We start from the raw sequence: 13,351 nt of genomic DNA on the forward strand, positions 1-13,351 counted from the left end.
AAAAAAAAAAAAAAAAAAAAAAAAAAAAAAAAAAAAAAAAAAAAAAAAAAAAAAAAAACAGTTTCAATTGAAAAAAAATTAAAGAAGGTTTTTTTTCCTTTTTCTCAATATTTCTTAGATTACTATTTACTGATAACTATTTAGTTTATTATCTATTGATTACAATCTAACTATTTACTGATAAAAAATTAATATTAATTATAAAGAGGAAGGACACTGGTATGGTAGAAAATCCATCACATAGATATACAATTAAAATTAAAATACGCTCCACTTGAACGAGAGAATAATGAAGGAAAGCAGATTTTTTTTTCTTCCGTGGGGTTAAATAACAAGGGAGTGATTAGCGTGATGACGTCACTGAGCACATGCACGTGGTAGGCAGCACTACGCACGTATTAGCGAGGGGACTGAAAAGTAACGTTCATTTTTGCGAAAAAACTTCGCCAAAAGTAAAAAAGTCTCCCAATAGTCGCCTATTCCTGAAAATAGTTGCTTTTTTAGCCTTTTCAGGCAAAAAAAAAAGCACCATAGCAAAAGCAGCAAAGCAAAAGCAGCTAAGGCCGAAAATAGTAGCTTTTTAGTCGCCGGAGGCAACCCTGTATCATTGATTTCCGGAAACTTTTGTGATCAATGATTTGTTAAATCAACTGGACCTTCGATTTCCGGAAACTTCCAGATCACAGTTAGTGAAAATTCCGGAAATCCGGACTTTTTCCGGAGCACAATCACCCCTGGAATCAGCAAAGAGAGGTATAAAAGTGTGAGAACGCTGTGATTCCAAAACAGGACATGCATAAAATTGCAATATTTACACTAAGAATTTCTGTGAGCAAAGGAACTGAAAGAAAATGCTTCGTAAAAAAGCCTGTTTCTATGATGAAGGGTGAGACTCCCAAAATCATACCTGTTTCAATCGATTCCTCATTTCTGTGAATCTGATGTCCATTTTGACTCATGGATGTGTCAGCACTTACATAAAAGGATGAAAAAAAATACACCAGGGGGTCCGACTGCGAAAAGAGGAGAGATTCAGAGAGGAGATTTGATTTTCTAAGCTACAAGCGAGGGAATAATAGCTATCCAATAGATGAATACTTAGGAGGTTTTCGTTATGTGAAATAGTCATACCAATGAATTAACTACTGTGATTAGAACTCTAAAAGATGGATCTCATAAGGAATTCTCCTGTCCGTCAATGGTAATGTTTTATGAGAAGTTCATGGGTGGGAGGGTTGATCTCTCTAACTGACAAGAAACCTGCTTCTATTTTTCTAAAAGGACAATTGCTTCAATCTACTAAGACACCTACTTATTTGGGATTTACATTAGATACAGAGGTCAATTGTGGTAAACATATTAACAGGCTTGCTGAAAGAGGCAGAAAAAGGCTCCAGCTTCTAAAATATATTTCTGGTAAAGATTGGGGCGTTGATGCTGCAACTCTCAGGTGCACGTACACTGCTCTCATTCGTCCAATACTTGAGAATGGCTACCAAATTTATCAGGTTGCTGCACCTACCAATCTAGAAAAATTTGACAGAATACAATTAAGTGCGGTCAGAATTATCACTGGCCTCAGGAACTGTTGCCCCAATAATATTGTTCGATATGAGGCTAATCTGCAACCCTTGTGCCTAAGAAGAGAGACTAACATCACAAAGTACATCGCTAAGCTTAAGAGCTATGGCTCCCACAATAGAGCGGCATTATTTTTATCAAACTGGACAAAGAATCAGAGGCTGAAAAGGGACAGCCCTCTTAGTTTGATGGAGAGACAGGGCCTGACTGACATTGATGTCGAGCCATGCCCTCTTTTTTTAATCTATTGACACCTAATACTTCTCTTAGTAATGTAGTTTTTAAAGATGACTTAAATATCGATTTTACCTAGCAAAATGAACATCCGGAGTTGCTATGTCAGCTGGCTTTCGAGGAAATCAATAATATCTCTCCCGGAGCCTTGGTCGTCTATATGGACGAAAGCAAGCCTGATTCCGGTAGAACGGGCAGAGGTGTTTTTATGAGGACAGGCGAAGGAGAGCTCAACCGCCGACTTAGAAACCAGGACCATGCCTCGGTCTTTCGATCAGAGTTAATTGCCATAAATAAGGCCTTGAGACTAGCCATGGACTCTGGCATACCTGACATATGGATATTAACGGATAGCAAGAGTTCAATTCAATATTTGAAGAACTGGCCAAGTATCTTGAAAATTTTGGGACAGGAAATCGTTATCAAATTGACTACTTTGTCTCAGATTGGCTCGGTGCACTTGCAGTGGATCCCCTCCCATGTGGGTATTTATGGGAATGAGATTGCTAATCGGCTTGCCAAGGAAGGGAGTGAACTTGCTATTCCCCCTTCCTCTAAACTACCAGTGTCTGAGGTGCACTCCCTGAAGTTAGCTAGGGTAAATTCAGCGTGGCAGCACCCACCAGATATGATTGGTATGCCGCCAAATGCCCCGGATTATTCCTGCAGTGCACTTGCCCTAGATTTGCTCAAACAGCTTTGTCAAGACTTAGGACTGGCCATATTAAGTGTTTGATCTTCAGAGTAAAAGAAAAGACATAAGCCTATTGTCATTGCTCGGCTATCACTTCTCCATCTCATGTTTTGGATGGCACTGGTGCCTCTGTGAGGCAACTGATGAGTGATGGAGAGACTGTTTATGACTTGCTGATGCAACATGATCTCCTGGACTTGGTCTAGGGCTCTAGACCAAGGGGATAAGCAACAACAACAGAAACCTGCAACGAGGTGGATTGCAAATCGAAAAAGTTGTGGAAAAAGTATTCTACATATTACTGATGACCTTGATTGTAAATGCCCATATTATTCATCAAGACGTTATTGAAATAAATAGAGAAAAACATCTTATTTCTGTTGATTCTGACAAGAAAGAAACTTTTTTCACATATCTCATTTTTTTATTCCACAAAAAGGAAATACCCTTAAATTTCATGGAAGTTAAGTAAATATTCACAATTTCTCATAGTATGATTTTGAATTCATCAAAAATAAATATTTAAATAGGCAATTCTTGGAGTATTAATAATAATTTGAGCATGGTGATGGCTTAGAGATAACAACTTTTATGAAAGACTGGAGTTTGATCGCTAGTTGTGGCTATAAACATATCGAGCTTCAAATAGATAGATATCGGCTTTGCTGTATAGTAAGAGTGTTTAGTGTCAAATGTTGACCAAATGACCGTAATTATGTTCTTGATCAAGCAATAATAGAGCCTAACTACCATTACTTCCACAACTGGCTGTTATGAGAATCTTCATTTCAAAGGTAGTTCGATTTGTTTCCAATTTTTTGAAATATGCTAGTTTGAGTTACAAAAAGCCCACACTGGTATACAATTCAATGTGTTTTTCAACCACATTAGACTTTCTAAGAGAGATCACATTAGATTTCTGTGCTGCTGCCAATTAGAAAATTCAGCTCTTCAGAAACATTTCTTTGTCACATATTGTAGGAACTTTGCAAGCACACTGTAAAGCAGAGGTCGCCAAAGTGGTCTATATAGACCCCCAGGGGTCTATTTAACAAAAGCGGGGGTCGATCTAAGACAGGGGGGCGAATGGGGGTCGATCCGAATCGGAAGGGTCGATTGTGGGAACAACAGTTCTCAATACGCAAATCACACATACCTAATTAAGTATGCAAAATTTGAGAATTTTTTTTATAAGTGACTCAATATCAGCTTCTTTATAAAACATGTATTAATAAAAGTATATTTACAGAGGTGAAACAAGTATTTACGTACCACCGCGCAGTGGCACGAACTCAGCGCAGTTTATAAGTCATATGCATATGTGCACTTGTCCAAATGTCACGTGTGACGAGCATTGACGTTACAAATGCAAATATCATACGCAGTTTCAGCTATCTTTGCAAACTGTGTTCAATATTTGCAGTGTCATTACTAAAACTTTTATAGTTTTGGATAATTAGTTATTGTTTCGATAAAACCATTCGTTTAGTTTAGATATCAATTTTAATTATCAATGCACAAAAAAGAAGGTAAGCATTAATAATATGGATTAGTACTGTCCGCGACAAAACTATAGAACACTTTGTATTTTTTACGAAGATTACAAAATTGACCAATTTTGAACCCAATATAGCGAACCTTGCAAAAAAGCACCAGGCACACCCTTCTCATTGATCAAGAAGCAGTAAATCTTCAGTTTCTTTACTTAGTATATCTACTTATGCATAATTACTTATTATTTAATAATAAGGTATTTGAATTTCAATGTTAATATATTTTTCATAAAACTATTGTTACACAATGTACTATTACTTTAATAAATGTTCAAAATCATAAAATAAATGTACAAACACAGTATCTACTAGAGTTTTAATTAGCAGAAAATTACTTTTATGGAGGTCGATGGAGATTTCGAAAAATTATGTAGGGGTCGACGATCAAAAAAGTTTGGCGACCCCTGCTGTAAAGTGACGTCGGCAGTTTGCAAAGAGCCAGATCTTCCAATTAGCTTGAAACATATACATCAGAAACATAAGAAAACTTTTACTAAAAATTAAAATATTATACCTCCATAAAAAAACTCATCTTGACCAGATTTTGAACTTATCTTGAATAATTTTGGACACACAGTAAAATGATCTCTTTCACTTTCTTTAGGGAATTCTTGCTTACAAAGATGACATTGTTTCATAGACAGAGAACAAGTTAGTAAATGTTTAGAATAAGAATGTTGATGAATTTTACTCTCACAAAAAGGACATTGTTCATATAATGCTTCCTTTTCCTAAAATAGAGAAATAAAGGAAGTATAACCGTTTGAAAATCACACCATTTTTTTCTATAAAAAACAAACACAACTGTCAATTACAAACAAGAAAATCAAATTGCTTAAGAGAGATTATAATAACTAACTAAACAATTAGGAAAAAAACTTCCTAAGGAAAGTTATGTATTTTCATAACATTTAAAAACAATTTATCAACAAAAATTATTCTACATAAATATCAAAAAAAGCTCTTAACATTTTTTAAATCAATTTTTAAGTTTTATTGTGTTTTCTTAAAATTAAATGACACTGTAGAAATCTTTATAAATTGTTGCATCAATGAAGAGACCAATCCTTATTATAAAAATAAAAAAGTGGGCTTTTTCTGAAATTTAAATGGAAAAAAACTAAATATTTAAAATAAAAGTTTTTAAAATATTTTATTCATTTTTGTAAAGAGTTTTGTCAACAAAAATAAGCATATCACTGCTAACCCCACCGATGTACAAGTCAAAGAATGCGCTTTATATCTGGAAATTCACTCACAATTCAAAACTTATATATAAGCCGACGTGACAAAATAAGATATGCTATGCTTAAAAATAAAAGCTCAGGTCTAGTGTAGTAACGGTAGAGGTTAGTTGAACAGAGGTTAAAATAAATTTTTACATCAGTATTAATATAAAGTTCAATTAGTGTATGAAGACACAAGTGAATATGAAGACATCAGAAGTTTGGACAATGTATTAAATCCAGATCTTCATGTGACTGAACAGGAACTTACCAAACTTTAGGAAGAATCTGATTCCGATATAGAATTCATTGGATTTTTGTGTGTTCTTTTCCTTTTGTTAATATATTTGCATTCACCTAAAGATAGGTAAATCAGAATACTCAAAAATAATAGTATTCCTTTCAATTTGTCCTTTTCATATTTTTCTCTTTCAAATGTTACATTTAGACATTCCCTTTTCAACTATTATTTTGAAGTATTTTTATGTTTTGTATGTATGTTATGCGATATTTACTGATTATCGCTGGTGTCTGACAAAAGGAGGAGCAATCCTATTGGTGTTGTCCTCCTGGAATTTTTCGAAGTAAGTGGTTAGTAGTTATCATCTGATTATAAGCAGATTGCTTCACTTTACATTTCTTTCAATTTTATATAACTTTGCAGCTAATATTCAGAAATATACAATACGCAATAAATTGTTACAAAAATACATTTAACAAGCCACAGTTGGCGCTTATTGACCAAGCAATTTCAGTTAAGATATATAGATTCATCTAAAGATTGAAATGATAATTATGAAACTTATTCACATTTTGAAACTACCAGAATGCTGAGTAAATTTTTTTTAAGATTCTGATCTCGTAAGACTTGTTTTCTATGAGACGTAATGAAATAAAGTTTTGTAAAACTAATTTTTCTCAAGAAAAAAAAAAAAAAAACACAACTTTATTTTAAAAAGTGAAAGATAATAAAACTGATAGCAATACTCACTCTCATATTTTCATCTGAATGTAAAGTTCCAAACTTATTCTGCAATTCCACTAAATAAAGAAATAAATTGCTATACTCAACAGTACTACAAAAAAAGTAATATCATTTCATGCAGTAAATTTGTTATCTATTCAAATGTGAATTTAAATTTCAACAATTCAGTTTGGTGGACAGTCATTAAGAAAATAAGGAAAAAATAAAAATTTAACTAATGCTGTTGTCAATGTGAAATGATGGCTTCTAAAAATTCTGATTACAGGGCTGCAAACTTCTTACTCATTTTGGGAAAAAATTTTCTAGTGGTTTGTAAGTTTGTTTTGATTATTGATTCTTTGTTTTGTAAATTTGATTTAAAGTTATTTTCCACTCCACTACATGAAAATAATCCAAAAGTTCATATGAAACACTACTTTGTTCCAGCTCTCTTGTGTTAAAACTTTTAAATGTTGGCAAAATTACACAAAAAATTCAGTTTTCAATTGTTTGCCCATCCATAAATATTGTTCAAAAAGCGCAGTAGTTGGCAGCTGTGTCTCATTATAATGAACTTAAACAAGCCTTTATACGTTTAATATAAAAGTTAATATATTTAAGAACAAATGAAACTTTCACTAACTTTCTATTCAAGTAAGAATTTAATTTCCATAAATCAAGAGAAAATATCAGTAAAAACATGAAACAACACTTTTAAGACAAATCTTTGAATAAGTGTACAGATTACAGCATGACGGAATTTTTATTGCACAACCTACAGCCATTTTTAAAGAGAAATAAATTTAAAAATAAGTTCCTAATTTTTTGGATTAAACATTTTTCAAATGTACATAAGGATTAACTTGTGAATAACTATAACTACAATAACTATCAAAAAAAAAGAATCTATTAAAAACAAATAATTAACAGAAAAAAAAAAGATAAGAAAAAGTAAAATAAGAAAGGATATACAACTAACTGTTCAAACACTTAGAATGAAAAAAAAAAAAAAAAGAAAGATCACTTTTGTTTTTTATTCTTCATTATGCAAAATCATATAGAAATCATAAAAATAAATGGAAAAATAATAAAAGCATGACTTAATCTACACACCATGAAAAAAGTGAAAGCAGAACAACAAATGAAAGTAGTACATTTTAAGTCACTCTCTGGAAGTAGCACAGTACCTAATGCATCACAAGTCTTTCCATGCTCCTCTTTTTCATCAATGTGATAAATGTATTGGCAAATAGGACATTCTACTAATGCCGATTTGCAGTATTTCTTGTGATTGTCAATACGCTTTGGGAAAAAATTCATGGAACAGTATGGGCACAGCAAAAGATCTTCTGTTGAAGGATATAAATTTGTCTGAAAGTAAAATGTGTATTAATAACATGTCTAATTTATAAGTTAAAATAAAAGTAACCAAAGTTGAATTATATAGTTGCACGTCCACATGCCAAGGATTGGATACATTCAGGGAAATTCTTAAAATTTGATGATAATTTTTTGAATAAATTTATTTTCCAATCTTATTTAGTAGTATGTCTACAAATGGGGAAGAGAAACGCTTCAAAAACTATATGCAAACTAATGAAATTTTTTTAAAACTTTTACTTTAATAAACAAATAATATGAAGGAATAAAAGTTAGTACATACTTTCAGACTGAGTGCTTAGCATTTTTTTTTTACAATCTAACTTTAGAGGTAATAAAAATTAAAAATATGTATTACATAAAGTATACTTGTTGAGGATATGAATATCATTTTAAGGATTAAAAATTGGCAATGAATTTTATATCTTAAATAAGTTTATATTTTTAAAAATTTTAATACAAATATTAAGTTTTGTAGTTTATAACATCTAATCTCCTTTCTTATATATATACTTTTGACATAAATCAAAGCTAGAGATTGTAAAATAAAGATTTTCATAAAGATGAATAGATTATCCTACAACAATGAATAAATAGAAAAAAAACTGTGAAAAAAAAAACACTTAAAACTTTATAGTTTTCAAACAAATTCAAACAAAAGCACATTAAATGTAACCTTTATTGCATTTCAACATATTGTAAAGGTCCACACTTGGTATTTTTACAACAAGTTTAACAGTTAATAATTTTTAAATTAACGATCGAATGTTAAACTTTTTTATTCCCTTGCATAAATATAAAGCATAAAAGCTCAGGCAATAAAGATAAAATGAGAAAGCTCAAGTAATTATGCAATCTATCAATTAAATAATGACAAGATTTTCTTTGCAATTTTTTTTTTAAATTTTAAAATGGTATAATGCTCTTGAATGGTATAATGCTCTATCATTGAAAGTTTGCTCAGAACAAAATGTAAAATACAAATAACAATATCATTGTAAGAAATACTTACTTTTGCACCATCAGTATGCATTTTAATTTTAGAACTATCTGCACAACCTAAAATTATGATACAATTATGAAAAAGTATTTAATGACACAATTTAAAAACTTCAATTTTCGTTACTCAATTAATATAATTATTTTAATATGGGCTAGACTCAAAATTATATAAAATAATATGTTTCAATTTCTAGTATAGTTATTTGCAAGAAAAAATTAACAATAGTTGTAAAGACCGACCATTTACATGAAGTGTAGCTTTTGTCTCCAAAAACTTTCACAGAAAATAATTGTGTTATTCTTTATTAGCTTTTGCCAATGAGAAACTGTTAATGCTTAACCTAATATTTGTATTCTTAATTATNTTTTACATATATATTTAAACATTTGTTTAGCTGATGATCACTTGATTTCAATGCTCTATCAAGCAATATCACATGTTGCTTCTGTCTATTAGCAGTAAGTAAAATTAAAGTAAAACCACATCTGTTATCTCAATTTCATCCAAAATAGACCAAATCAAGGATTTTGGCAGATAGGCCTGTCAAAGAGGGAATTGAATAGTGGCCCACCATTTAAATAAAGAAAGAAAGGATTTCACGGATTTATGTACGATTAATTTGTGAAATAACAAATTAAAATCAATTACAATAATTAAGTAAATTAAACAATTAAGCTAGTTAAAACATTTAGGATAATTAAAAGGAAAAAAAGCTTTTATAATACTTCTATTAGATTTTAAAAAGCGTTCACCAATGTAAAAAAGAAAAAAAAATGTATTTTAGTTTTCAGAGGGCTCCAACTTTGAATAAAACTTCAAAATAGAAGAAAAAAGTTGGATCTGGGGGCCCTTGCCATCTCGGGGCCCCAAGCTACAGCTTATTTAGCTTATACGTAAATCCGGCCCTGTTTCTATAGTTATCTTAGTCATTTATTTAAAGAAAAACTTACTTTGATTATTAAGTGACTCTTGCTGTAGTTTTTTACAATCATTACACTTAGTTAAATGAGTCTGTAGATTGCTCTTCACGAATTTATCACAATAAGGAGATTTTTTTGATGTACAGAGAGTCAAATGAGAATCCATTGCTCCTATTGGAATATATCTTTTGCAGCTGTTGCATTTTAAAGTAGTTTCATGGAAATCCTAAAATTATAGTTAGAATAGAATTTATATTATTACTCATAATTCGTAAAGTTACAGTATTATGTTCATAAATTAGTAAAAGCAGATGACATGAATAAGTAAAAAAAGCCCTGCATACCATGAAGAATTAATAAAAATATATATATAAGGATAAAAACTATGTATGTAGAAATTATTTTAATCCCTTAAAGGTTATAATAAGAAACTAAACTATTAGAAAAACACTTCCTAAGGAAAGTTATGTATTTTCATAACATTTAAAAACAATTTATCAACAAAAATTATTCTACATAAATATTAAAAAAAGCTCTTAACATTTTTTAAATCAATTTTTAAGTTTTATTGTGTTTTTTTACAATTAAATGACACTGTTGAAATCTTTATGAATTGTTGCATCAATGAAGAGACCAATCCTTATTATCGAAATAAAAAAGTAGGCTTCTTCTGAAATGTAAATGGAAAAAACTAAATATTTAAAATAAAAGTTTTTAAAATATTTTAAGCACTTTTGTAAAGAGTTTTGTCAACAAAAATAAGCATATCACTGCTAACCCCAGCGATGTACAAGAAAAAGAATGCGTTTTTTATTTTCAAATTCATCCAAAATTCAAAACACATATATAAGCCAAAGTGACAAAACAAGATAAGCTATGCTTGAAAATAAATATTTACGCTATCTCTTGTAGTAACAGTATATATAGTAACAGTTGCACAAAGGGTAAAAGTAGCACAGACCTACTCATGTCGTAACTAGATCTTTTAAAAAATGTTACATCAGTATCAATATATATGGCAGTGAAGTTCAATTAGTGTATGAAGACACAAGTTAATATAAAGACATCAGAAATTTGGACAATTTATTAAATCCAGATCTTCAGATGACAGAACAGGAATTTACCAAACTTTAGGAAGAATCAGATTCTGATATAGAATTTATTGGATTTTAGCGTCTTCCTTTTTTTTGTTTATGTATTCGCATCCACCTAAAAATAGGTAAACTAGAATATTCAAAAATAATAATATTCCCTTCAATTTGTCCCTTTTATATTTCTCACTCGTTACATGTAGACATTCCGTTTTCAACTATTATTTTTATGTTATGCATGCATGTTATGCGATATTTACAGATTATCGCTGGTGTCTGACAAAAGGAGAAGCAATCCTGTTGGTGATGCTATCCTGGAATTCTTCGAAGTTAGTGGATCGGATTATAAGCCAACTGCCCCACTTTAGACTTCTTTCAAAAATTTTCTAAAACTTCTCAGCTTATATTTGGAAATATACAGCATGCATCAAATTGTCACAAAATTATATTTAACTAGTCACAGTTAGCAATTCTTGACTAAGCAATTTTAGTAAAGATATATGAATTCCTCCAAACATTTATATGTAAGTTATGAAACGTATTCAGATGATGAAACTACCAGAATGCAGAGTAAAAAACATGAGATTCTGAGCTCGTAAGACTGTTTTCAATGATACATTATAAAATTAAGTTTTGTAAAACATACTTTTCTAAAAAAAACCACAACTTTTATTTTAAAAATAAAAGATAATTAAACTGATAGCAATACTCACTCTCAGATTTTCTTCAAAATGTAAAGTTCCAAACTTTTTTTGCAATTCCACTAAATAAAGAATTAATTAGATATACTCAATGGTGCTACAACAAAGTAATATCATTTCATGTATGTCAGTTGTTACCTATTTAAATCTGAATTTAAATTTCAACAATTCAGTTCTGCCAACAGGTTATTAAGAAGATAAGAAAAAAAATAAAAATGTAACTAATGCTATTGCTAATGTGAAAAGATGGTTTCTACAGCAAAAATGTCTGATTACAGGGCTGCAAACTTCCTACCGATTTTGGGAAAATTTCCTCTAGTGGTAGCTATGTTTGTTTTGATTAATGATTCTTTGTTTTGTAAATTTGATTTAAAGTTATTTTCCACACCGCTACATGAAAATAATTCAAAAGTTCATATGAAACACTGCTTTGTTCTGGCAATCTTGTGGTAAGGCTTCTGAATATTGGCAAAATTACACAGAATTCTGAAAGCTTTGGTTTTTAATTGTTTGCCACTCATAAATATTTTTAATAAAATGTAGTAGTTGGCAGCTGTGTCTCATTATTATGAACTTAAACAAGTCTTTACATGTTTAATACAAAAATAAATGTATTTAAGAACAAATGAAACTTTCACAACTTTCTATTCAAGTAAGAACTTACTTTCCATAAATCAATAGAAAATATATATAATAATACAATTAAAACATGAAACAATACTTTCATGATAAATATTTGAATAAGTGTACAGATTATAGCATGATGGAATTTTTATTCCACAACCTGAAGCCATTTTTAAAGAGAAATAAATTTAAAAACTTAATAAATTATTCTCAATTTTGCAGATTAAACATTTTTCAAATTTCTCAGATGGATATAAGGAATGAGGATTAACTTGTGAATAACTATAACTACAATAACAATGAAAAAATAAGAATCTATTAAAAACAAATAACTAATAGAAAAACAAAATAAGAAAGGATATAAAACTGTTCAAACTCTTAGAACAACAACAAAACAAAAAACAAAAAAGATTATCCGGGTAAATGCCCAAAACATAGAGAAATCACAAAAAATTAATGGAAAAATAATAAAAACATGACTTAATCTAAACACTATGAAAAAAGTGAAAGCAGAACATAAAATAAAACTAGTACATTTCAAGTCACTCTCTGGAATTAGTACAGTATCTAATGCATCACAAGTAGTTCTATGCTCCTCTTTTTCATCAATGTGATAAGTGTCTTGGCAAATAGGACATTCTACTAAAGCCGATTTGCAGTATTTCTTGTGATTGGCAAAACGCTTTGAGAGAAAATTCATGGAACAGTATGGGCACAGCAAAAGCTCTCCCATTGAAGGATATAAATTTATCTGAAAGTAAAATGTGTATTAATAATATGTCTAATTTATCAGTTAAAATAAGAGTAACTACAGTTGAATTATATAGTTGCACGTCCACATGCCATGCATGGATCAATTCAGAGAGACTCCTAAAATTTGAAGCTATTTTTTTGAATAAATTTATTTTCCTATGTTAATTAGTAGTATGCCTGCAACTCCAGAACAGAAACGCTTCAAAATCTACATGCAAACTAATGAAATTTTTTTGACTTTTACTTTAATAAACAAATAATATCGGTACACTTCTTTTATGGACAAGGTTGATGTTTATCTTCTAAATTAATGTAGGCATATTGTATTTTAATACACATAGCATGTAGGGAATATTTCAAAGAGCTTAATGTATTTGCCACTTTTTGGAATAAAATTATTTTATTATGAAGGAATAAAAGTTAGTACTTACTTTCAGACTGAGTGCTTAGCTTTTTTTTTTTTTACAATCTAAGTTTAGAAGTGATAAAAATTAAAAATATGACTAAGCTAAAATAATTTAAAGCTAAGAAAAAAATTGGATAAATTATTTTGACAATCTAAAGTCTGTTTAAAATTAAACTTCAGATATGGCTGATATAAATTTCAGGATATTTAATAATAAATAT

At 30.0% G+C, this 13,351-nt stretch overlaps 2 protein-coding genes across 2 annotated transcripts in view; both read right to left on the reverse strand.

Annotated features, from left to right (window-relative positions):
* Positions 1-13,351, reverse strand: part of LOC107451978 (uncharacterized) — a gene marked incomplete in the record, with an annotated part of 60,877 nt that overhangs the window by 26,644 nt on the left and 20,882 nt on the right. The window contains 3 exon segments of the mRNA XM_071181605.1: positions 9,589-9,781; positions 11,360-11,409; positions 12,506-12,722. Of these exon segments, the coding sequence (XP_071037706.1) occupies positions 9,589-9,781; positions 11,360-11,409; positions 12,506-12,722 (460 nt within the window).
* LOC139425724 (uncharacterized) lies at positions 4,716-8,685 on the reverse strand. Its single transcript, XM_071181609.1, has 4 exons — positions 8,645-8,685; positions 7,366-7,623; positions 6,280-6,329; positions 4,716-4,793 (listed from the first exon to the last, which is right to left on the reverse strand). The coding sequence occupies exons 1-3, from the start codon at positions 8,663-8,665 to the stop codon at positions 6,282-6,284; spliced, it is 327 nt and encodes a 108-aa protein (XP_071037710.1). The 5' UTR covers positions 8,666-8,685; the 3' UTR covers positions 4,716-4,793; positions 6,280-6,281.

This window comes from Parasteatoda tepidariorum, chromosome 6 (genome assembly GCF_043381705.1).
Source record: "Parasteatoda tepidariorum isolate YZ-2023 chromosome 6, CAS_Ptep_4.0, whole genome shotgun sequence".
NCBI classification, from domain to species: domain Eukaryota; kingdom Metazoa; phylum Arthropoda; class Arachnida; order Araneae; family Theridiidae; genus Parasteatoda; species Parasteatoda tepidariorum.

What these genes read in the sequence shown, in the direction of transcription:
- LOC139425724 (XM_071181609.1), bottom strand. Translation starts at nt 8,665, where the DNA reads ATGCATACTGATGGTGCAAAA. An exon ending in TGCATACTGATGGTGCAAAA is followed by an intron (nt 7,624 to 8,644) that starts GTAAGTATTTCT and finishes TTTTACTTTCAG; the next exon opens with ACAAATTTATATCCTTCAAC. An exon ending in CTGCTTTCACTTTTTTCATG is followed by an intron (nt 6,330 to 7,365) that starts GTGTGTAGATTA and finishes TTCTTTATTTAG; the next exon opens with TGGAATTGCAGAATAAGTTT.